At 48.5% G+C, this 24,377-nt stretch overlaps 10 protein-coding genes across 10 annotated transcripts; 4 read left to right on the top strand and 6 right to left on the bottom strand.

Moving 5' to 3' along the window:
* Positions 1-578: 578 nt before the first annotated feature.
* UREG_03208 (coproporphyrinogen III oxidase) lies at positions 579-1,963 on the top strand (the record flags this gene model as incomplete). The annotated part of the gene is made up of 2 exons (XM_002543645.1): positions 579-794; positions 848-1,963. 2 exons carry the CDS (start codon positions 579-581, stop codon positions 1,961-1,963), a joined length of 1,332 nt encoding a protein of 443 aa, XP_002543691.1.
* An 812-nt stretch (positions 1,964-2,775) lies between these two features.
* On the bottom strand, positions 2,776-5,295 carry UREG_03207 (uncharacterized protein; the record flags this gene model as incomplete). Its single annotated transcript, XM_002543644.1, has 5 exons — positions 2,776-3,012; positions 3,179-3,561; positions 3,623-3,735; positions 3,799-3,879; positions 3,929-5,295. The coding sequence occupies 5 exons, from the start codon at positions 5,293-5,295 to the stop codon at positions 2,776-2,778; spliced, it is 2,181 nt and encodes a 726-aa protein (XP_002543690.1).
* Positions 5,296-6,208: 913 nt separating this feature from the next.
* Positions 6,209-7,712, bottom strand: UREG_03206 (uncharacterized protein; the record flags this gene model as incomplete). The annotated part of the gene is made up of 9 exons (XM_002543643.1): positions 6,209-6,239; positions 6,291-6,460; positions 6,528-6,777; positions 6,842-6,982; positions 7,036-7,073; positions 7,148-7,170; positions 7,230-7,394; positions 7,460-7,580; positions 7,650-7,712. 9 exons carry the CDS (start codon positions 7,710-7,712, stop codon positions 6,209-6,211), a joined length of 1,002 nt encoding a protein of 333 aa, XP_002543689.1.
* A 2,065-nt stretch (positions 7,713-9,777) lies between these two features.
* Positions 9,778-10,260, bottom strand: UREG_03205 (uncharacterized protein; the record flags this gene model as incomplete). Its single annotated transcript, XM_002543642.1, has 3 exons — positions 9,778-9,926; positions 10,062-10,086; positions 10,162-10,260. The coding sequence occupies 3 exons, from the start codon at positions 10,258-10,260 to the stop codon at positions 9,778-9,780; spliced, it is 273 nt and encodes a 90-aa protein (XP_002543688.1).
* Positions 10,261-11,433: 1,173 nt separating this feature from the next.
* Positions 11,434-13,694, top strand: UREG_03204 (uncharacterized protein; the record flags this gene model as incomplete). Its single annotated transcript, XM_002543641.1, has 5 exons — positions 11,434-11,598; positions 11,732-12,145; positions 12,199-12,971; positions 13,024-13,219; positions 13,272-13,694. 5 exons carry the CDS (start codon positions 11,434-11,436, stop codon positions 13,692-13,694), a joined length of 1,971 nt encoding a protein of 656 aa, XP_002543687.1.
* Positions 13,695-14,210: 516 nt separating this feature from the next.
* Positions 14,211-15,648, top strand: UREG_03203 (uncharacterized protein; the record flags this gene model as incomplete). Its single annotated transcript, XM_002543640.1, has 4 exons — positions 14,211-14,259; positions 14,359-14,379; positions 14,474-15,004; positions 15,074-15,648. 4 exons carry the CDS (start codon positions 14,211-14,213, stop codon positions 15,646-15,648), a joined length of 1,176 nt encoding a protein of 391 aa, XP_002543686.1.
* Positions 15,649-16,089: 441 nt separating this feature from the next.
* On the bottom strand, positions 16,090-16,923 carry UREG_03202 (uncharacterized protein; the record flags this gene model as incomplete). The annotated part of the gene is made up of 3 exons (XM_002543639.1): positions 16,090-16,281; positions 16,399-16,489; positions 16,823-16,923. The coding sequence occupies 3 exons, from the start codon at positions 16,921-16,923 to the stop codon at positions 16,090-16,092; spliced, it is 384 nt and encodes a 127-aa protein (XP_002543685.1).
* A 603-nt stretch (positions 16,924-17,526) lies between these two features.
* Positions 17,527-18,505, bottom strand: UREG_03201 (adenylate kinase cytosolic; the record flags this gene model as incomplete). The annotated part of the gene is made up of 4 exons (XM_002543638.1): positions 17,527-17,935; positions 17,994-18,148; positions 18,221-18,273; positions 18,337-18,505. 4 exons carry the CDS (start codon positions 18,503-18,505, stop codon positions 17,527-17,529), a joined length of 786 nt encoding a protein of 261 aa, XP_002543684.1.
* Positions 18,506-19,328: 823 nt separating this feature from the next.
* Positions 19,329-20,525, top strand: UREG_03200 (26S proteasome regulatory subunit rpn-8; the record flags this gene model as incomplete). The annotated part of the gene is made up of 3 exons (XM_002543637.1): positions 19,329-19,515; positions 19,581-19,852; positions 19,920-20,525. The coding sequence occupies 3 exons, from the start codon at positions 19,329-19,331 to the stop codon at positions 20,523-20,525; spliced, it is 1,065 nt and encodes a 354-aa protein (XP_002543683.1).
* Positions 20,526-20,954: 429 nt separating this feature from the next.
* On the bottom strand, positions 20,955-23,661 carry UREG_03199 (uncharacterized protein; the record flags this gene model as incomplete). Its single annotated transcript, XM_002543636.1, has 5 exons — positions 20,955-21,599; positions 21,995-22,128; positions 22,155-23,077; positions 23,136-23,539; positions 23,605-23,661. The coding sequence occupies 5 exons, from the start codon at positions 23,659-23,661 to the stop codon at positions 20,955-20,957; spliced, it is 2,163 nt and encodes a 720-aa protein (XP_002543682.1).
* Positions 23,662-24,377: the final 716 nt, after the last annotated feature.

Genomic DNA, 24,377 nt, shown 5'->3' with positions numbered 1-24,377 from the left:
AGCCATTGTCGTGAGAGTGTAGACTCGACAGAGATCCAGAGCGCTTTGCTTTGAGGGCCTGGGTCTCGACAATCCCCACCGGTCCGGCACTTCAGCTACAAACAATGACCTCATCTTGCAAACAATGCAAACATAACTAACTGACTAACTAGTTAGCTGCCATCTCAGATTAGTCATCACATATCTCTATCATCAGCACTCGCCCTCTCGACGAGAGTGATGAAGGGCATACATATGGCTTGGAGATGTGTCCTTCGAGTCTGTAGGATTGTGCAAGCTGAATTCGCCGTATTAACTGATTGACTATTCGCCGCGGAGAAAATCAGTGCACTCCGCCGGCCAGAGCGGCCTTTCGGGTCTCCCCATCGATATCACGTGTCTACCCTCCTTGCTTCCGAGATGTCGTGTTTCTCGACGTTGCGGGCCAAACAAAGTGCCGGTAATTCCAAGCAGCTGATAAACCATGATAACGACCGCTGAGCGCATGGTATTTATATAACTTGCTTCTCATGCCTTAATTGGTTTCCTCGGCATCCCATCTCGCTAGAACCACCCGTTTGTTTCGCGTCATAGGAGCTATGGCTACTCCCCGGTTATATTCTCGATGTTGGCGCGCATTTAGGAGCTTTGAAATCCAGAGGTCGCAATGTTTCGCAACTACAAGGAGTCAGCGGCGCCAGCTATCTTCGTTCGGTTTCCGGCCGTCAGAGAATGCGTCAAGGGGGAGACAGATCACAGCACTCTCTATCGCTGCTGTAGCTACTGTAGTGACAGGAGCTACACTTCTTGGTTTAGTATATAGTGCGCATTCCTCAGAAATAACATGCGCTAATTGCAATTTGTACAGCCTTCAGAGCCTCTCCTTAGACTCGATGCACCCTCAATCGCCGATCTCGATGACAAGACAAAGCGTGAAACGACAATTACCTCCTCCTCACCCATGCGCCTACGTATGGAAAAGCTCATAAAAGATCACCAGAAGAAAATTGTGGACGAACTCTCCCGCATAGATGGAAAACAGTTTATCTTTGACGAATGGAATAGACCCAATGGTGGCGGGGGGATCTCCTGCGTTCTACAGGACGGCAATGTCTTCGAAAAAGCCGGTGTTAATGTCTCTGTTGTATACGGCCAATTACCTCGCCCAGCGATTGAAAAGATGCGTGCAGACCACAAATCATTCGTAGCAACAGATGTTGACTCATTGGATTTCTTTGCTGCCGGCCTTTCACTCGTTCTACACCCGAAGAACCCAATGGCGCCGACCGTCCATCTAAACTATCGCTATTTCGAGACTTCAGACCCCAAAGACCCCCTCCACGGGCCAAAGAACTGGTGGTTCGGCGGTGGAACAGACCTTACTCCTTCCTACATCTTCCCCGAAGACTGCAAACACTTCCACCAAACCATCAAAGACGCCTGCGACAGACACGATCCAAGCTACTACCCCAAATTCAAAAAATGGTGCGACGAATACTTCTACCTCCCCCACCGTCACGAGTCCCGCGGCATCGGCGGCATCTTCTTTGACGACCTCGACACTGAATTTCTCTCCCACTCTTCCTCCCACTCCTCCACCAACGCCCAAGAAACCCTCTTCGCCTTCGTTTCCGACGCCCTCGCTTCCTTCCTGCCCGCCTATGTGCCCATCGTCGAACGCAGGAAGAACATGCCGTTCACACAGGCGGAGAAGGACTGGCAGCAACTGCGTCGTGGCCGGTACGTCGAGTTCAATCTCGTGTATGACCGTGGCACGAGCTTTGGGCTGAGAACGCCGAGTGCGCGCGTGGAGAGTATTCTGATGAGTCTTCCGCGGACTGCGCAATGGGTGTACATGGATCCGATATCGGGGACGAGGATGGGGGAGGAGAAGAAGGTTGTTGGGGAGGAGGTCGGTGGCGAGGAGAAGAAGAGGGAGAGAGAGCTGATTGAGGTCTTGAAGTATCCGCGTGAGTGGGTATGAGATGTCACCTCTATAGTTTCGCGGATTTTCGCCGAGCTGCTTCGATAAGCTCATCCTAGCTCTGGCGCATGAGGATGTATGATATAAGAAAGATTTGTGAGGCCAGACGCTCGTGGACTGGATATAAAAAGCACGGCAATAGACAGGATCTAGTAATAAAGTCTTCAAAGAAAGAAATGACACCTAAACTAATGCTTTATTCTCGGTTCCATTTATGCCAAATCTCTTGTCTATCCAAATAGCCTCACCGCGAAAATCGACATGCAAAGAAAAGGGCAAAAAAGCAAATCAACGGCTAGGCAGTAGGTATCAGGGTGAATACCTAACAAAAAGAACAACTCCCTTTTCAACGTCGTTTCCCAGGCATCTCATCTATCGCGGTGTACGATATTCCAATCACTTCCCCGTAGCCCCTCTGCCTCCAACATCCCCAACCATAGCCCTCTGCCTTGATAACCACGTCTGTCCGACCTCCGTGTTCGAACCAAGCCCAGTGGCCGCACCGCGGTGATGGTACCGCGCTATACCAGCGGCATTCTGGCTCTGTAGCCGCGATTGAAAGTTGTACCAAGCAGAGGAGATGAGCGCGATTTCACGAGCTTGGCGCTGGACGACTTGCATGAGCTCCGCCTAGTCGTTTGTTAATTTCAAATTCCCTCCTGGGCTGGCTATTTACGAGGGTACCGAGGTTACTCAAAAATGAAACCAAACTATGGGAACTTACCTCTCGCTCCTTTGCGACCCTAAACTCATCCAAATCCGTCGAAAGACCTTCATAATTCTCAATTCGCTCTTGCAACGACTTGATAAGCTCATTCTGCTGTTGTATGTGCTATATTCAATTCAATTTTCTCCCTCGCCGGAGGGAGAAGGGACCCATTAGCATATAACTTTTTCTGGGTGCGGACATAACGATGTAAAGTGACCTCGACGGAAAAAAGCTGCGTCAAAGTGGTCATGGATTGGGGGTAGACTGCGGTGAATACGAAAATGGCAAATAACGGCAAAGAGAAGGACCAATGCCAGAGCCTGATCGTGCTGCTCTTGACCTAGTACTGATCAACCTCTGCTTTGTACCGCTCGGGTCGGGGAGAAGGCTGGGGGTGGACGGTTCCATGGAGAATTTTGAACAAAGTATAATGATGCTACATGTTTCTGGACGTGGATGGGGATAGTGAACTCCATAATTAAGAGGTTAAAAAAGTGTAAACTCACCTCTGCGCGTTTCGCCAGCTTGTCAGCACTATTCTCTGTTGTGTCGGCGAACTGTTTCAACAGTTCCAGGGGCGACAGTTCCGGTTCGTCCGAAGTACCATTCATCCGGGCTGTCAATTCTTGAAGCAGCTTCTTCATTTCATGCAACGTCTCCTGGTCTTCGTCGCGGAGTTCTTCCTCTCTCCTATCGCGGGCGGCACGAAGTGCATTTCTCTCGCTGCAAACCTCTCTCACGATTGTCCGGCTGACGTCCAGTTTACCTTCTAGCTCTCGGATCCGATTCTGGAGTGTGTCCCACTCCGTCCGCATTTTGATGAGCTCCGAGGCAGTTGATTCCTTGATTCCGTTGAGGATGTCCAGCTTATCCTTATCAACAAGGCTCACTGAGACAGGCATTAGCACTTAAACGGAAAGTACTACGAAAATATAGCTCAAAGGACCTACAGTCCGTCTTTGCATCTGAGAGCTCCCGTTCAGAGGTCTCGACACGAGTTTCAGTTTCACTAAGTTTATTACGCAAACTCGCGTATTCTTCGCGTAGTTTTCGATAAACCTCGCTAGAAAAAGGATCTTGTTAAGATCGAATGTAAAACACAGTGCAGATACGGCCCTCAACCCACCTTTCAATCTCGATGTCAGGGAATTCAGAATCATCCTTGATTTCGTCTAGCTCTTTCCGGAGTCTTTCGTTCTCAGAATTGCTACCAAAGGTCAGCTCAATATGATCAACATTCCACATGGTTTACTAACAGCTGTGTTCCCCGTTTTCCGATTTCATCGAAATCGCGTTGTAAGGTTCCATGACCACTTGGAGTTGAGGTTCCGGGGCTGTCCAGGCCTTCAAGCTCCCCTATGCGTTCTCGCAGTTCAGCGATAGTTGCCTCATCGCGGGAGTGTTGTTCCTCAGACCCTTGCAGTCGTTCAGTCAAAGCATGATTGTCGAACTCGAGTTGTTTCTTTAAATTTTGAATCTCATGATGGTCTTGCTCAATCTGCGTTATAAGCTGCTTGTATTTTTGAAGCTCTTTGTTATGTTCAGATGAAAGCCGCTGATTAGAATCGCTTTCAATCAGCTGCTGTTTCAAGTCTTTCACCTGCAATTTCAGCGTTTGGTTCTCTCTTTCGTAATCTTGGCTGGCTTGAAGTTTCTGGCGGTATTTTTCTGCAGCATTAGCTTTTCGAGACAGCTGATCCCTCTCATTCTTAATCTCATCATAGTCGTCTTGGAGCTTTTGGAATCTTTCATTTTTCTGGCGCATCGACTCAAGCGACATTCGCAAGCCATCAATTTCATCTTGCGCTGCTAGCAGTCTTGTCTCTTGTGAGGCGATTATATCCTCTTGTTGGCGGCTGCGGCTTTCAAATCCGGTTGCATCAGGTCCCAAGTCCCCCTTTCCAGCTTTAAGTGTTGCCAGCCGGTCCTCCGTCGACGACAGCTTGGCTTCTAGAGTATCGTTATTCTCTTGAAGCTTTGCTAGCCGATCGTGAAGATCCTCCAAAGCCTTCCCCAGTTCCCTCTTTTCGTTAGAGAGTTTATCATTTTCCGCGAGCAGTTTTCCCACGCGTTCTTCAAACTGTAGTTCCGGGTCCATGGCAATATCGCGCCTAGCCCGGTATTCGTCCTGCTCGTAGTGGATCTGCTCGAGACGGTCCTCCGACGGACTCTGCGCTTCTTGTATGATGTCCTTCAATCCTTCTTGTGTTTGCGTAGAGAGTTCTTGCATCGTGGTAATATACGATTCGGCATGCGGGGAGCTGATCGCCGCCATCAAAAACAATTTCAAAAGTCGATTGGTGTCTTTGACAGAGGAATTTTCGGCGATCGCTTTCAGGTCGGGAACAGTGGAAAGGCCCGCTGGCACTTCGCCATCGTTCTGGTTTCGAATGTAGCTGATCAACAGCTTGTGCATGTGCTTCAGGTTCTGCCATTTCGGAACCCAGTGGTCGGCCGGGGCGTTTTCGGGGAGGTTGCCGAGAAAGTATTGGGGGTCAATGTCCTGGAGAATCTCCCAGAGAATGGAGCCATCGCCCAGCTCGCTGCTGGATCGGATTACAGTTCCCAGGGAGAAGCTGTTGATCCATTCCAGGAGTGTAGCGGTTTCAAGGTCGGAAGACATGGCTTCTGGCAAATAATCCAGCCCATCGAAGCGGTGCAGAAGGCAGCTAGTTAGACAGTGGAGAGTTCCGGTGCAGATATCGCCGGCATCTTAGCAATGAGATGCATTCAATGTGATGTCTCAGCGATGACCTTTTGCCGGTTCGGGGAAAGTGCCGGGTGTCAACTAGTCTGCTTACATATCCAGGGGTAAGGGGCTCAACCAAACCCAACCGCCCCGTCGACTATTATTGCATGGCTTGAGGGCCATAGAAAACCGAGGCAATGCTGCGACCTGAAGGGTCGTCCATCCACTCTCTATACTCAATGTCTACTAAATTGTTTCCAAAGGCTTCATATCCTACTCCCATCCTTATATCTGCAAGCTTCGAAACCAACACCTTCCAAGGGAGAAATTATACGCAATGTTCCCCTGGGACAGTAAAGCAAAATGGTCCAGGCCTAATGCCTAGGTGGTTCTTAATCATTTCCTTTTTGCTTCAATTCTACCTCAAAGACTACAGAGTACATAACCTTACTATCTATTCGCGCCAAGCCACGATATAGGATGAAAGGCATGCCTTTTACGGTAGCCAAATCCTTGAGGATGAATCCACTTTATTCTTCCAACCTTCCCTCGTTGCACATAAAGTAACAATCTGCACAAGATGAAAACGAGTTTCTTGCTTTGTTCCTACATGAGATTTAGTGCCAGTGCGCCATACTCCCCAGAATCCTTCTGACCCATGCTTAAAACATTCAAATCTGACTGGACATCAATAGGAGGCTTTGAATTACCTCATCAATGTATATAATCAGGCTAACTGAGTGAGATCGTCACGTAATACCAATATCCAAAAACAAAAGCCGCTCTTCGTTTGACTCGCTCATGCTCATGTTGCTGCTGCTCTTTTAAGAAGCCAAAAATCATTAAATCATTCTGGCTTACGGCCGTAGACAACGTAACTGTGAAGACATATTAGCATCGAATAAACATTCCATGGAGATTATACTCACCAATCGAACATTCCATGAATCCGACGATTTCGCATATCACTTCTTGCTTGGGAAGCGAGAATCTTTACTTCTTGCTCCGTCCAGCCGGCATGTCTCGTCAAGACTGCCATAGCGCCAGCTTCAAACCCGCCACTCTCATACTGGAGGATCGTCCACGTGCCAATTTTTTTCTAGCAAGCCACGGATACATTAGCCCCAACGGGGTTCGGATGTAAGCAATGAGGAAGAATAACGTACGTAGTACTTATCCTTTGGCCAACTCCCAATCGGGACGATGTGTTTTTGAACACAAATATCCTTGAAGCCAGCTTCCCGAAGCCACCGTTCAAGGTGCGGCCCAGCATTTGCCACATACCCGGTCTTCAGGAACGGTTCGACGACGAGATCATAGTACTTCTCGAGCGCGGCTCCTTTCAGAGATCCATCTTCCGAGTAAGGGTTGGGATCCCAATCTTGAAATTCGACCCATTGCCCGGGGGCAGTGTGCCTAGAATTAAAAAGAACCCGAATCAATACGGATTGGGGGCAATGGAAGTCCGCCTAGAACGTACTTGTAACATTGTTTGATTAGCCCAGCGTAGTCTTTAACTGATCCAGCTAAAAAGCGGCCGTGAATAAAATCGAAATGGTTGGAAGGATAAACCCATTCGTCTTCGAAATCTTCAACAATAAATCGAAGATTAGGAGGGACACTAAAACCTGTTTAGTTGTACGGCGTTGCCTGGACCTGCGAGGGGATAATTACAGGGAGGGTTGGGTAGGACTCAGGTCATTTCCAATAACCTATAGCAGTGAAAATAGTTAGTACTGTCCATAGCTCTCCTGAAATACGTTTCCTATGGGAAGACTACACACACCTCTGCGGACGGGAACTGGTCGGCTGTGACAAAAGTAAAGCGGTTAGAAGCGAGTCCAAAATGTCCATGAAACTGCCCATACCAAAGTCAATCGCCCATATGCCTGTGCCGGTTCCAAGGTCCATAGCCTTCTGCAGCCCAGGATTTAGTGGTGCGAGAAACAGTTTGTCCTTCATAATCGCCAACATCATGTGGTGAATCATATCCAGCCGGTCGGCCTCTTCTTCATCGTTTGGGAGGAGATAATCTTTTCCCTGATATTAGTATGATACAAAAGTATTTTCTCCGTATATGAACTCTGAGGAGACGTACTCCCGTCACGGTAGCCATGATACCGGCGGCCATTCTCTTGTCGATAGTTGACGACAGAAGAAGTAAGCGAAGCCGTGTAGCCGGAAAGTTCGGATCCGTAGATGGAGTCGTTCTCAGTAGCCTGCAAAATGACTGGCTTTTAGATATGCTGGAGCACAGGGGAGGTTGATGGGGTCGAGTTATAACAGACCTGAGAGTCGACCTCCAGATGATCATCCACAGCTTGGCCGACGTTCCCAGTGGATTCGGCCATTATCGATAAGCAAAACCAAAGATAACAAAGCCTGGTCGTTGAAAAGACTGGTATGCTTTCTTAGAAACAGAGGGAACGAGTGATATATCTTGAAAGAAAACAAAGAACCAGACAATCGATTCCCTCGTCTACTCGGCCGCCCAAACCTTCATATTTTCCATCCGCGACTCTCGGCGACCCCTCCTGTCGAACCGCCAATCCAATCAAGAACCAGGATGACCGACGTCTCGTTTGTCGCCGCCAACGACAAGAAGTCTAGTGAACTAGTTCAAACGGGCGGTGCGGAAAACAACATCAACTTTCCGAGAACTCACCATCTCGGACCGACTCAAGTCCACTTGGATGTAACGATGCAGGCCATTCAGTTGCGAGTTATTGGGCAACAGGGCGTTAGTGCTGCCACAAGGATGCGCCAGACATGCGTTAGGGCGAAGCTGCTGGACGTTCATCCCGCTTGGTTTCTGCAGCGAACGCGACCTGGTGATGCGATACGCTGTGATACGCTGCGTTACGCTGTGCCAGGCCTCGGGTGCGGGCGCCTTAACCCAGAACAGGCTAGCGCGCGTTCTCTTGGATTCCAACCCCAGATTACCGCGCCAAACCCTTTCGGGACGCTCCCTTGCCCTTCGCTTTGCAGCCGCAAGTTGCAACCCTGTCAACACGCCATGGATGAGCGGCCTGCAGATTGCTCGCGAGGTCTGGACAGTTCTCACAAGCCCCGATCAGTGCTTCTCTGACAAAGACTGCGAATGATTGTTTCTCAGTGCACACCCAAGGGCTCAATTGTGATGTCCGAGATGGAACTTGTGGTTATATCGCTCGCGAAGATTGCTGTTAGTGCACCCTCCTCGAACCGAATCATGCATGTTGGCAACCCGCTGGCATCACGGAGCCGAATGCAAGCTTGAGTGGTCAAAGTACTCCGTATTGGCTGCCAGGAACCGTCCGCTTGTTAATGGATACATGGTGGAGTATGTGCCACTGGATGTTCCCATTCCAGGTGAATTGCTCCCGACCTTCAGTACTGTTAAAGATTCCATCATTTTTCACGGACTTTTTGCGCCTAACTTCAAGCACGACATCGACAAGCAACGAGTTACAAGAGCCAAGGAGCACTTGTTAACCTGGACAAGGCTAGGATTCGGGCTGTTTACCTCCACTCGCCCACTCAGGCGCCCAGCTGTTGGCTCGACCTGAGGATTTGTGCGCAAGCTCAGGGCAAAAGGAGGTGACTGTTGTTTGTCTTGGGGAATACTGGAAGGGGAGATTGCCTGAAAGAAGTTTAGGTCGAGGTGATTCAAATAACTAATGGGCCCCAAGAGGCTGTTATGAGGAGTCATGGCTCCTTGACCCTAACCTCTCGTGGGTAAAATATGTTTATATGTACTCCGTATGGACAAAATGCTACAAATAACCAACATGATTGCAGTGAATCCACAGTTAAGCAGTGGATCTATGGTAACAGTGAGCACCCAATGCAAAGTCCAGCCTGTAGATTCACTGATAGAGCAAAACCCCCTCTGGCTGTCGGATGTTCATTTATGGTGACAAGTTTATTAGAGAGCACATCTCTCTGATGCCAAAAGGTACTGAGAATCGGTTCGGCATTGTGCCATTTTAAATGCTCATGCAACAATCTATACTTACCTAGATGATTCGATTTCATATTTATGAGAGCTTGAACCTCTTAGCTTCACAGTGCTTCTAGGCTACGTCGAATTCAAAGAGCCAGGATTCAGTCAACAGCAAAATAAGCCTATGCGATCTCTCAATAAGTAGCGTGGCGAATCTCAGAGAGGCGCTTGATTTCCGATCACGATATGCTAAGGCAGCTAGCTTCCAGCAGAGCAATTGACATGCATTTTTCGACATAAGATTGCATTGCGATTTGTGGTAGCAAAACATTAATGAGCGTCATAAATTTCTCTCATATCATAAAGGGTATAACAGGATTCGTAGCAATTCGGGCCCAAATATATCAGTTTAAATAGACGTTGAAACAAACCATTGCCATCGTTGCGCACCCCACAGAAACAAAAAAATTGCATGGATACACTCCCACAAATCATTGCTCATATTTGCCCGCGTTGAGATATTTACTGAACGGGGTCGTTGATGGTAACCACCTGGTCTTCCTCAATGGCGGCGGGGTATTCTGACCCAAGGGCACTGACGCTGTCCAAAGCGCTCGCGGGTGCTTCCGCAGCAAATCCTCTGCAGCGGGGAGACCGGTAAGTATCATAATATATTGGGAGATAAGGGCAAATGGGCATACTTGATCAAATCTAGACAGGCAGACAAGTCAGCGGCGGACAGTTTTAATGATCTGATGGAAAAGGCGCAACTTACTGTATTCATGGGTGATAGTGCCCCCCTGTAGATTAGAACACAAATCAGCATCCAGGATATTGTGGAGCGAGGCAAAGAGTAACGCGGGGGCATATCATACATTTTGCTTGATCGCCTGTTTGGCGTCTTCTACCACCGAGTCCGGAGTTCCCTCAGGAAAAGTGACGATAACAGACTTGCGAGGAGTGGAAGAGGCCATGACAGCTGGAATCAAAAGGCTCAGGATCAGAGCGGGATTCACTTTCATGCTTTGCAATAACTGTTATGCGCTGGGCGCGGGGTCGTTGGTACGTTTTGTCAGGTCAGGAGGCAGAGCGTCAAAGGTTTCGATGGCTGAGGTGAGGAGTTAGTTCAGAGTTGAATTGGGGAAGATGAAATTGATTAAATGTTTGATGTTTGATGGCTGCCTGGCAGTTGTCCCTTTTTATATTAATTCTGGAATGATGATGTCCTTGCAGCAAGGGTCCAGGGAGTTCATCGTCATCAACACTTCCCAGTCTTGAACCACAGCCTGGTCCCAAATGTAACATGGAGAAATGGGCCGACCGATAGCGTCATGTGAGAGCGATCTTCAGCCACACCTGATTGGTAAGCCAATGGCTGACATAATTGCTGGGGCTGCTTATGTCAGCGGGAGGCCAAGTTCAACCTCAAAAGCTCTTCTCTTGCTTCCAACCGCCAACGACTCCTGTCAACAACAATATCGCATCGCTTCGCACCTCTCCTTTTCTTCGCATTTCATACCTTTTAATGCTAGATGAGCACGTTTTCTTTTTAGATCTCTTTCGCTTTTGCTCGCTCTTCCCAACGCGCGCGTCGCCATCAGCCGAAGAACTTCGTTCGATTCGCTTGTCCGATCCCTCAGCCGAGACTGGAACGCCTCAGCCCTAACCACTAGGCAGTGACGCGTACATTGCTTGAAGGGAAGACGTAGAAAGGAGGACTACTTTGTTTTGATATTGCGAGAGGTCGAGGATACAAGGTGCTTTTTGGGGCTGATTTCGTGGGATGTCGCATGGGTTCTGCTCGATGATCAGTCTCTGCGAATAATAGCTAGTGAAGAAAAATTTTTGCATATTGTTCTTCGTGTTTCTTCTTCTATTGCTCGCTCAGATCAGAGATTCATCTCCGCAAGGAGGGAGAGAGACAGAAGACAGTCAAACAAAGAAACAAGATACCATTGATTTGTTCCTGGCAACACAGGAAAGTTACTTACTCCCAAATCTCACTCCGCAAGGGCATAATCAGAACTCACCCTCTTTTCTTTTTTGTTTTATTTCTTTTAACTGTTCGTCTAATATCCTGACGGGTGCTTTCCTCCATTCGCCACTTTCGTGACTCTAAACCCCAGCAATATATCTACTTGCGCGACATGTCTGGACTCGCCTCGGATGAAGTTGCTGAGGACTACAAAAACTCTCTCGAGGATCTGACGACAAACGACAAGTTCCAAATCAGCAATTTAACTGTGATTGCCAAGGAAAATACTGAACATGCGATGGCCATCTCCAGGGTACTGGAAAACCATATACGGACAGTAGGTCAAAATCTTCCCTTGCCGTCTTTGTTTGGTCCCTATGCTATTGTGCCGTTCGTCGGTGTTGTTGAGATGTCATTGGATTTGTAGATGCTTTATATATTGCGGGATCATCGTCTAATTTTTTTTGTAGACCCCTCCGTCGCAAAAGCTTCCAGCTCTCTATGTAGTGGACTCAGTGGTCAAGAATGTAGGGACTCCCTACACCCTATTCTTAGGGCGGAACCTTTATCAGACCTTCATGAACGCATACACATTAGTCGATTCTCAGACTCGGAAGAAGTTAGACGAGATGCTGAAAACATGGAAAGAACCCGTTCCGGGGTCATTGGACCCCAGACCTGTGTTTCCTGTTGAGATCACTCGCAGTATTGAAAACGCTCTGATAAAAGCAAGGACCGCGGCGCTTCAGCAGCAGCAAGCAAGGCAGCAGCAGGACCTTCGCACCTGGAATCGCGGAGTTTCAACGCCTCCTCCTGCATGGAAAAGCGTGCTGACGCCACCACAGGGCCCAGCGCAACAAGCCCAAACCAATGGTCAGAAACCTGTAAGTGGTGCTATCAGTAACCCCCGGCCATGGTTAAATCTAACCTAGAATAGTCGGATCCTTACCAAGCGAGATACACGCAAACTACCCCCTCACAATATCCTCCAATCACCCAGCAACAGCAATATGGTCAATCGCACCCAGAAATAGTTGATTTGGCTTCCTTGCATCGCGATATCGACAATCTGATTATGAGCGCTCGAAATGATTTTGCCAATCGGCCCCTTGATTCTTCTGTCCAACAGCGACTTAAGGCGCTGTTGGATTTGCAAAGCATTCTTCAGCAGCAAAAGTTGCCCCAAGAACAGTTAAAACTTATCCGCGATCAGGTCTCTAAACTCGCGATCGCCGCTCCTCCTACCCCTGTTCCCGTGCCCGCAGCTCCAGTCCCTACCACAGCCGTTCAGACGCCGTCCATCCCCACATTAACGACTCACACTCCGCCACCAAATCTACAAGCCTTATTAAACCCCACTACACTCGCAAGTTTGATCAAAGCTACTGCAAATTCGCAAAATCGCACGCCTCCCCCTCCTCCCCCGGCGCCGCTGGCTCAAGTTTTCCCACAACAAGCCCCTGCCAGCTCATCCAATACACCTTCGATTTCAGCTCCTGTAGTTACGGAAAATCCTTTAATCGCTTCGCTTAGGGCCCGCGGCCTTCTTCCACCAGTACTCAACACTCCCCCTCAGCAACCACCCGCCAACCTCCCATTTCTACTTCCAAGTCAGAATGGATACACGCCAAGTACAACGCCACAGTTACCAACTCAAACTCAAACTGATATTAAGATTAGTGTACAGATGAGTTCGGCATCTATCAAAGTGTAGGTTTTTGACACCACCTGCTATCTATATGGTCGTTGACAAAGTGTGTAGCCCTCGTCCAAACCTTATTTTCCGCCTATATGAGGAGAAGCCAAATCGCTGTGGAACATGCGGTCGTCGTTTTGCAGCTGATGATGCAGGGAAAGAGAAAAAGGCTCGTCATCTGGACTGGCATTTTAAAACTAATTTGCGTATGAACGAAGCATCTAAGCGTGGCCAGAGTCGCAGTTGGTATGTGGACGAAAGGGTAAGTTTCAGATCTTATCATTGGCAGGAATTTCAAGTTGATAACAGAACAGGATTGGATCAAATCTCGAGAGTATGATGATGATGTTGATATAACGGATGCCATGGCCGCTTCGGCCGGGAAATCAGGGGGCCAAGATGGAGCCGCGCAAAATGCACCCCAACAACGATGGATTCATGCGCCAAACGACGCAGCCCTTCGGAACACACCGTGTCCTATTTGCCAGGAGCACTTTGAATCAACATGGTCAGAGGAAGCTCAGGATTGGATATGGAGGGATGCGATTAAAGTGGGTAATCGTGTATATCATGCTAGTTGCTATTCAGAACTCACGAAGGATGGGACAACTGCTGCTATTGCCGGCTCCGCGACGCCACTTGGGAGGACCGGAACACCTGATTCTGTGCTAGGGAAGAGAAAAGCGGAGGTAAGACTTTATGGGTGCTTTATGATGATTGCAACCAATGGATCCTAACCGTTTCAATAGGACACTGATTCTACAGGATCTAATGTTAGGATAAAAACGGAGCCAGTTACTTGACCAAGTTCACGTAGTTCCAGTAGCACTTGAGCGCTTAGTTGAATTGCTTTGGGCTGGTTGGTCTCAGCTGGCTTGATCACCGTGTCTGATCCATGATACGATCAAACGGGGCGGTATTCGTTATTTTTGACTGCATTATGTATTATCTAGCCAATGTGCCTCAGCGCTTTAGATATTGAAATGGCATACACTTATACATTTTCACGATTATTCAATTTCCCGCTTTCTTTTTCCCAAAGTTGAAAAGGAGAATCAACAAAGTAATAACTAGCTGATCAGTTAAGTGGAGACAACTCGTATGCTCCCGAGAACATATTCAGACCCCTCATCACCGATCTGAAGTCTACCTGTTCAGTTGCTTCATCAATCAACAGCCCTTTTCTTTTTGGGGCTTCCAGATAAAATACCTTACTAAGAGCACCTCTACCGTTGCGCAATACATCGTTCGTCATGTCAATGGCGCGGAACGACCCGTGGAAGGTGAACTGGGGGATCATGGGTAAGCTACACCTTCAGGTTTACCCATAACCAAACCTTTAAATTCATAGACATACCACTGCCAATCCATATATGAAATACTAGCTAACAACCTATATAGCTACCGGTGGTATTGCCAAAAGTACGGCGCGCCTCTTCATACCCAAATCCCTATACCACAACGCGGGAACTCAAGGCTTCCTACGCGATATATTTGATGCTAAATACCCAACCAGGCTTCACAAAGGACCTTTTGATCGACCCCGCTTCCCGCGGTGCAGCTGACATCCTCCACATCGTCAGCGCCGTGGCCTCATCCTCATCCAAAGTACGCGTAGAGCAATTCATCGCGGAGCTCGGGATCCCTTCCCCCTGCGCCGCCTATGATTCCTACGAGGATCTGGCGAGGGACCCAAATGTGGATATCATCTACATTGCTACTCCACACTCCCACCATTTCCAGAACACCATGCTTGCACTGGAGCATGGCAAGCATGTTCTATGTGAGAAACCGTTTACGGTGAATGCGGCGCAGGCGAAGATTCTGGTGGAAACGGCGAGGAAAAAGGGTCTGTTTTTGATGGAGGCGGTGTGGACGAGGTGTATGCCGCTCTGTGTGCAGATTAGGGACTTGGTCAGGGCCGGGGAGATTGGAGAGGTATTGAGAGTCACGGCAGATACGAGCGTGGGAAGCGATTTAGAGAAGGACTGGAGTCTGGACCATAGGATGGTGAATATGGAACTTGCAGGTGGTGCGCTGCTTGATCGTGAGTAATGAGAGCTCCCAGCTTTGCTCTTTCTGTATTGCTGATTGATCACTGACCTGTGCGCTATAGTGGGCATATATTCGCTGACATGGGCTTTCCAAATCCTTTATCACACCCTTCATCAGGACCGTGCTCCTCCATCAGCAATCTCGTCACAAATGATCAAATATCCTACTACAGGTGCTGACGAGTCTACATCTATCCTCCTTGAATTCCCGCGCTCCACGCCTGGTGGGAAGTTTAAAAGCCATGCCGTCGCCACAACAAGCATCCGCGTATCTATCGACCCAGATGAAAAAGGCACGGCAGGCCCTTCCATACGCATCCAAGGCACAGATGGCGAAATTCAAGTCTACGGCTATGCATTCCGTCCCACAAAGTATAAGATTATACCCCGGAAAATTGCGGGCCAGCCGGTCAAGGATGTGAAAGAAGTCGATGCCGTGTTTCCAGGAACCGGGAGGGGAATGTATTGGGAGGCCGATGAAGCTGCAAGATGTTTGAGGGCTGGAGAACGTGAAAGCGCTTATATGCCCTTATCAGAGAGTTTGGCCATTATGGAGGTCATGGATGAGGTACGGAGGCAGGGTGGATTGAAATATCCCGAAAGTATCGAGTCGACTCAATATCCGCTTCAGCTTTGAGAGTCAAGGAGAGGAAGCAGTGGGCATCAAAGCAGCTATATAATCATAGGGTTTATCAAATCACTCGTAAATGAATTGCTATCATTCGTTCTCCTGAAGCCTGTATTCTAGTGCCGCAATCATAGAGCTAGATAGTTGCGACTCTTTGAAAGTTCACTTACCGCAAAGCCAAGGTCTTTGTTTCACGGTTGCTCGGGGATTAGAAGCTGTTGGGAACGGAAGCCGAAGCCTGAGAAAGCTAGGCTCCCTAGGGGACAATCTAGGGTAGTTAAAGGGGTCATGACGGCCCAAAAGGCAGCGCCGTAAGAGCAAAGAGTCCTTCCATTGGGTCCTAAGTACAAATTTAAAAAACACCGCAAAACAAAGCTAGAGGTCAAAGAGAAGAGTCAACTTTTTGCCTTGTAGAGGCCCAACAGCGAAAGCTGTTTTAAAAATGGGAGATTAGATTGTATCGTCCCCAGCCTCAAAGGAGAATTTGCGCTGGATGCCAGAGGTCGAGGGGGAGGCATTGTCGACCTTGGCTCCCTGTTGAGATTCTGCTTGGGCGGGCGGAGCGGCTTGAGCAACCTGGTTGCGTTGATTCGAAGGGCCGGCAGTAGCTTCACGGCGGGGGGGATACGAGGGTGCAGTGTACTATAAGGAGGTCCGAGTTAGCTTGCTTCGATCCTGGTATTTCGAGGAGTATATTTAAGCAGACGTGAGGGCCCCAAGAAAGGGCAAAGTATAAGGACAAAATAAGGGCATTATTACCTCGCTAAATTCGTCAATAGCGCGCTTTATCTCAGAGATAGGCTGAGCCTCCACATTGGGATCTCGTCGGTGGCTTGCTGGTTGTTGATTGCTATAGCAGTAAGTTGTTAGCCTTGTTTCCTTTCAGGGGAACGGATCACACAAGAGAGCACAAGGCTTCATGACTCTTCTCGAATGCTTCTCGAAAGCCAATAGAAGGAAAATGGAAAACAAGAGAACAGAGCACGTGCATGCCATGCAGGCTGCATATTGTACTCCCGTTATGTGAGGTCATGCAGGATGGCAGCTCCAACTTACGTCTCAACCCCATCCTTTCAAAATTCGCGGTGGTGCGTTCACTAGAGAAGAAGCATCTGGGTTAGAGCAATGTCTTCAAACGAAAGCACTTTTTATCATGAAAGAATTATTGAATAAGAGAACTCACAGAAATGGTAGGCTTATTTGTGGCGGGTTGTGGCACTGGTGAGGAGTGACCCTTTCGTCCTGAGAGTCATCACCACAGCAAAGGCTTATAAGGGATCCCATTTTGCTCAAGTAACAAGCTGCACTAAGAACAGGAAAGATGTTTCTGAGGTTGGACGAAAACTGAATTCTGGTTTTGAAAGAAAGATATGGAGAGTTGGAAAGTTGAAGGAAGATTGTTTTAAGGTCCAGGAAAAAAAAATAAAAGCTGCAAGCTTTGAGCAGGAGTTGCTGAGTCGTAGAGTAATCAGTGAATGGTTGCCAGAGTATTCACTAGAGCAGCGTAATCTTTCACTGCTGCGACGAAAAGCCGTATTGTCTAGCCCAAAATCTGTCCATAAACATTGATTTGAGAAACCGAAAAAACAGAGGAGCAATGGCCGGAAATTTGAACATTGCTATGAGAGACTAATTGCCCAATGCAAAAAGGGTAGTAGTATACATAAGCCACAGACCTCGCAGTCTATATACGCATACATTTTGCTTGCCCATCAGAAAAAGGAAACCATAGAAACAAACTGTTTCCACATGGACTATCATGAAGAACATATCCAATTCTCCAACAAACTTTGGTATCAATTCCCGAAGATCAGAATGGAGAACGAAAAAGACAATGGGTCATAGATCTATTTTGGCAATCCCACCTTGTTGAGGAATCTATTGAATTCAATTCTTCTCAAAGACCTGCAGAAGGCTCTTCCAAACTTGGCTAGGCTCCTGGCTGGCGTCGATTCCTTTCCAGATACCGGTAGACTTGTAATATCCGACAACAGGGGCGGTTTGAGAATGATAGGTCACTAAGCGCTTCTTCAATGCTGCAGCATTGTCATCGGAGCGTTGAATCAGAGGTTCGCCAGTGATATCGTCAGTCATGGCAACCTTTGGAGGGTTGAAAATCTTGTGATAGGACCTGCCGGAAGCCGGGTGCACCAGTCTTCCAGTTATCCGTGAAACAAGGAGTTCGTCGTCAATCCGGAGTTCGACGGCATGTTGAAGCTTCTGGTTACGGGCGTTGAGCATCTCATCCAACTTCTCTGCTTGTTTGACTGTGCGCGGGAATCCGTCCAGGATGAAGCTGCATATTGTAGTCAGTGAAAACCCCGTATACCCAATGTCTTGAGTGCTATGCGTACCCATTGCGGCATTCCTGGTTTGTCTCCAACTCGTGCTTGATCATGTTCACCATAATTTCATCGCTAACTAGTCCACCCTGGTCCATAATCTCCTTGGCTTGTTTTCCCAATTCCGTCTTCTGCTGGACTTGTGATCGGAGCATGTCACCAGTGGCCTAGCAGATACCACAGAAGACGATCAGTTAGCATTGGTCTGCGGATTTGGATCAATTCAACGATGGACGTACGAGGTGGCATATGCAGAACTTCTCCTTGATTTTCGGAGCTTGAGTTCCCTTCCCTAAAGGCCGTTGAGTTAATCCCGCGTCCATTGGGTGAAAAAGCGGCTGTTGCAACTACACACCTGCACCGGGAGGACCCATCAAGACCATCCGCATGCTCTCTGCAAGCGAATTGGGCTTTGAGCTACTCTCTCCATGGACGAGCTTCCGCTCCAATTGCACAACGCGGTTTTCCAGGTCGCGGATGATGCTCTTGAGGCTATCGACGGCTTCGTCTGTAATTGGAGCCATTGCGCGAGAGCAATTGAAGGCGTGGACCTGACCAAGGCCGGACTGTCGGTGCGAGGGACTTGAGAATGGAGCGGAAGCAGCCGTTGTTCTGCGGAGAAGAAGGCGAGGGAGGGAAAGTTGAGGTTGGTTGTGAAGGTTTCTGAGTTGACTTTCCGGATCCTCAAATGCTGCCGCACGGCCGAGGTGGTTCCCAGAAAATCCAAAGTGGACACAGTGGACGCTGAGCGAGGGTGGTCGATCGGCGCGCTTTTTTGCCGAGAGAGACGCGAGCCCTGACCACTGCCGGCAAAGCACAGCCAATTAATTGAAGATCTTCTGCTGAACGCAGGGTTCTTTACGACAGCTAATCTCTTTCAAGGAGACGAGAAACCGTTGGGGGAGACGGTTGTGCCGGGTGCAACCGTGCATCAGGGTTTCTTCGAAGATACAGGTTCAATGGGTTGATTCTTGACTACTCTGTAGCTACTCCTTACGTCTGAGCGTTTCCTTCTCTCCCCCTGGCTTGATACACACTCCAGCCGCCATCGTTGATCTACTCGCTTGTCCTTTTTTGTCTCGATCGTCTTCAAGCGCGGTGAGCGATGGCATATTAGTAAGCAGATTAGCTCATCATGTTGTCATGTGATTTAGCGTATCTTATTTCTTGGCATTGCTTACTAAGATATTGAGCTGGAGCTTGCCTTTGCCTTATGTGATATGGAAACCGACTTCAACAGCTCCGTGACAGCCAGCAACTGCCCCCCGCATCCAAGCTCTTCATCAATTTCCATAGAATCCGCCAAGTATCGTTCTGTGCAGTACTCTTGCCTCCCGACTTCTGACCATGCCGGCGGCCACCACTGCCGATGCTCTCTCCCTGGTGAACCGCACCGTCTCTGTCGCTCCCCTAGTCCTTCTCTCAGTCGCCGATCATTATGGACGAACAGCAAAGGGCACTCGACGACGGGTCGTTGGCGTCTTATTAGGACAGAATGATGGCAAGAACGTTCGAGTGTCAAACAGCTTTGCGGGTATGCATTCGCTTCCAGAGGCTGGAGTGTATGGTTACCAGGCTGACATCCCTGCTACATCACAGTACCGTTTGAGGAGGACGACAAAGATCCATCCGTTTGGTTCTTAGATCATAACTTTGTGGAATCAATGAACGATATGTTTAAGAAAATCAACGCTCGGGAGAAATTGATTGGGTGGTACCACTCCGGCCCCAAGCTTCGAGCATCAGACTTGGAGATCAACGAACTCTTCAAACGTTACACACCAAATCCGTTACTGGTCATCATCGATGTACAGCCAAAGGAGGTCGGCGTGCCTACCGATGCATACTTTGCTGTCGAAGAAATTAAAGATGTAAGGACAGCTTCTTTGTCGCCGTTCGCTAGCTTTGCGGCTAATGCCATTCATTCTCTGTGCTTAGGACGGAACCACAACCTCCAAAACTTTTGTTCATACCCCTTCGATAATCGAAGCGGAGGAGGCAGAAGAGATTGGTGTGGAACATCTTCTTAGGGACATCCGTGACGTTGCCGTCGGGACGTTGTCCACCCGAATCACCTCACAGCTTCAATCATTACAAGGCTTGCATTTAAGATTACGCGACATCGGCCAATATCTACAAAAAGTCCTCGACGGAGAATTGCCCGTCAATCATGCTATCTTAGGCAACCTCCAAGACATTTTCAACCTCCTTCCCAACCTGGCAACGGCCAAACAACGCACACTCGCCAACTCATCCGAGAACTCCCAGATCGAAAATACAGAACTTACACGCGCAATGAACATCAAAACAAATGATCAGCTCATGTCCATTTATATCAGCAGTCTCATTCGTGCCATCACAGCTTTCCACGATTTGATTGAAAACAAAATCCAAAATCGCCAACGGCAAGAGGAACAAGAGGCTAAGTCAGAGGAAGCTAAGGATGAGAAGGCTACAGCAAAAGGTGACAGCGAAGAGAAGAAAGGGAATAATACCGAATCTAAAGATGATTCAGAAAACTCAAAGAATAAAAAGAAAGCGTAATAGCTCGCCCGTGTATTCGCACCCCTATTTTCAATTTGATGACTTTGACTATCCTACACCGGCGTGATGTACATTTTGCCATGTAGACTAGATGCAATAAGAGTGGGGGACGGCACCGATGTTGAGAGCATTTAATGACCACCCAGAAGTCTTTAGTCAAAGCAGATTCAGCGTGTCAGCTGTAACTGCTCCAACTGTGTAATTATTCCCCAATGCTGTAATTCTTAGAGGCATTGCTAAACTTTGCCCTTGGCTGGGAGGAAAGCTCTTATCGCAGTCCAGCGGCCGTGGACACCGGCCTCCCTGGTCGAGATTGGCTTATATCCCGTATACACTGCAGAGTAGTACTTGGGATCTCCCAATCCCCGAGCATATAGCCCGCTTCGCCGTGTCGCTCATGGATGTAGGGCAATTTTTCCGTAGAAATCTTCATCCCGCATGCAGCGCCGCCATTTCGGCCTCGCTCACCACGACCTGTTCCACCCCATGCCCAAATAATCCGGAACACTGCGATGCCAGAAGACACGCCAGCAGATGTTTGCACATAGGTGGGCCATGCGAAGATCCGACTTTCCTCCCCAGAGTTCCACCGAACCGCCAGTCCCACACAGCATCTCCGGCACGCAGGGCTGAAGACAACGACGGCGGCAGCCACGGATCATCGACTTGTTCTGAATTCTGCTCCGGCGCGAATTCCTCCAAAGACGAAAAGGCGGCCAGCGCGAACGCGGGGCAGGTACAGTTCCATGAATGCAGGTGTATTTGGTAGTATTTTTCCGGCAGATACAATCTTGCCTGTGTGTGGCTTGTGTCTGATCCCGTAGCCGTTCTGGAGGATGCAGAGAGCACAAAGTACGTTCCGTGGGCGGTGTTGTCGTCTGCGAGACTGTATCTTCTGACGAGCTTCCGGTCTAGGATGTCTAGCGCCAGGAGGAATTCATTGGGGAACAGGCAATGTAGAGTCAGAAGGAGGGGTTTAATCTTTGAAAGAACCTCCGGGGGCAAGGAAGAAAGTGGATTGTTGGCCTGGTTTTGATGAGATGTTGATGGTCGTAGGGGGACCAGCGTAGAGAGCTGTCGGAAAATTGAGGCTATGAAAATGGATAAATCTGGGAGAGGTTCAAATCGATCTCCTGATTCCATGGGAAGAAAGGACAGTACATAGCTTCTGTAAGGAGCTGGTGAGGATGCATGGATTGATGTTGATAGATAGAAAACTTAGGAGTTGTGGGCTCGGAGACGACGCCTGAAGCTCTTTGCTCACGTCATGGTAGAGTGGTTGCATATAACTGTTAGGCAGGTATCAAGACAGATCATCTGGATAACTTGGATGCGAAAGAAATCCTGAAGACAAGCTTTCCAGAGTAACTACACAATTAAATGTCCAAAACCTCCGCCATCAACAATCAGCACGAGGCAGATTCCCAACTAAACCCAAAGTCCATGTCCAACGCCAAATACGCACATACGCACCCCAGTGAAGCCGGAGCTATTCCCCAGCCTTCTAAGCTGCTGCTGCTGCTGCCTGGTGGCCGGCTTGTTTCGGCAGCTTTTGCCGCTTTTCCACCCCCTTTGGCTTCTGTGACGGGATTGAACCCGTTTGCTGTCTGCGACTCCGTCTCAACACACCCTTGAGGACTCCGGTTAAAACCATCTCGCCCATAGTAACGTTGACGGTAATCTCTGCCGGTTGACCTTCCCACCTGGTTGCTAGTGGCACTTTTGCTGTGTGAATTGGGGGCGAGTTTCCGATTTCAATGTTTGGGTCATCTTCAAGATTTGGGAGTTCAAAACTCGCCTCCATGGCCGCTTCAGCCTCTTGGTCTTGTTCAGCAGAAGTTGTTTCGGTCTGCGGAGGGACTTCGGCGCCTCTAGTGGGTCTTAGAGTCGATTGGTCCATAGGCGGTAAAGTTCCATTGAATAGACTGTCATCAACCGTCAACTTGGTGATGTTATTGTCCGCGCATTGAAGTGGCTTCCGCATATAAACCAAGATATATGGTTCGCCAAACGGAGAGCCCTTCGTACAGAGGACATCGTTCAAGGCAGCTGTTTGGACTTCGTCATCATTTACATGAGCCCATTTATCTTCAGGGGTCCTGACATAGGCCGTGTAATGGCCGCAGCTGACATCCTCCCCTTTATGTAGAACCGCACTATACAGTTCATAGGTTAACACCTCGCCTTTCTCTCGCGCATACGGTTCGAGCAATTCAGTTAACACAATGTTTTCGTCATATCGTATTTGCCCCATCAGCTTACCCTCCTTTTCACCGTGGCGATTGATCTGGAAAACGAGGATTTCGGGCGCGTCCCTAACGAAGGTGCGCCGTGTCAGTAGACCACTATGCCTACAGCTTTCGCAAATGCGGCTCACATCGCCGGTGAGTGATCGCTCAAGAGCCTCATAAAGCGTGGAGGCTGTGTCTTCGAGCGGCGAAATGCGCGCTATATAATCGTATTCCTTTTCATACGAAACAATGCCGCACTTCTCGCATTCCTTGCGGATTTTATAGACGGTCTGAAACATATGCCTCAAGAATCGATCATCCCTACATATCAAACACATAAGTTTTAATAAACAATAGAAACCGTTGGTTCCATACATACTGTTGGGAATGCTCGAACCGGCTTATCAGATGATTTAGAAGCTTACTGAAAAACTCTTCAGCGTCCTGCTGTGCACTGACTTCTAGATCCCAGAATTTCCTTTGACAACATTCGAACGTCTCTTTCGCCAAGCTATTCAATTCAGCTTGGTTTTTCAATTTGCCGTAGGCACGGTACTTCTGAGCGATAAAGCCAAGGAGGCATGCAACACACTCGCCAGTCTGTGTTGTTTCAACGCATGGAGTTTGAAGGTGATGGTAGAGCCAGTGTACGAGGGCCGGCATATGCATCAAAATCACAAAAATGCAGTTTCGGAAACAAACGACCCCGGTCTCATTATCGAAACCCATCGGCTCGGGACTCCGCCAGCAATCGAAGGGCCAGTCAGTGAACATTACCGTCAACTAATCGTATTAGCAATCTTGTAGGCCATGAGATAACTTGGTGTTTTGGAGTACAAGTGGCTCACCCGTCCGCGCCGTTCATCCCTGGTCGGGCTCACTGGGCCCCGCTGAAGAGCCGCCATAGTTTGTCTGTATCAGTTCGTGACTGAACACGATTTATTCAGAAGAAAAGAATGCTGGGTTTAATGGCTAAATGCTAACAACCCAGGAAGAGGCTTGGTCTAATCCGGAGGAAGACTTATGCAGTATGTAAAAAACAAACCTCCATTGGGAAGGGAGAAATGTGGAAACTTCTCCATTTTTAAACCGCATAGCATTGAACGGCTACTTGTTGCATCGCTCCTTTATACCCAGTATAAACGTTTTGTCAACTTCAATTCATTCACTCAATACCTTTCATTGTTGATCCTGGAGTAAATTGGCCCGCGAGTAAACGAACGCATTCAAAAGGAGAGCCGGATGGAGGAAGGAAAGCCTCATTATCCTGAAATCAAAGCGCCTAGCCATAGATGCAAATATAGAAATAGCAAGAGAGAGGTGTACATAGTCCTGTCAAGTACTGATTTTTATCCTGCCTTTGATCCCATCACAGAGAAACTGTCGCTGGACAAGGAGGCTAGCGGCACGACTTTCCTTGGGACAAACACAAATTCGGCACTGGCAAATTCCCGTAGTGCACTTCAAACCAAGCCCAAAGGGTTTGAGTATTTCCTTTCACAGATTCAGGGAGCGGCCTGAATCTCACAGGCTCCGTTTGGGCCCCAGCCGAGTATAGGGAAACTGCCATGGCATGTAAAGCGAGCAGAACCTCCATTCCAGCCTGTTGAAGTTTGAGGCA

Source organism: Uncinocarpus reesii, genomic scaffold (genome assembly GCF_000003515.1).
Source record: "Uncinocarpus reesii 1704 scaffold_2 genomic scaffold, whole genome shotgun sequence".
NCBI classification, from domain to species: Eukaryota; Fungi; Ascomycota; class Eurotiomycetes; order Onygenales; family Onygenaceae; genus Uncinocarpus; species Uncinocarpus reesii.
This window is presented reverse-complemented; position numbering and strand designations above follow the sequence as displayed.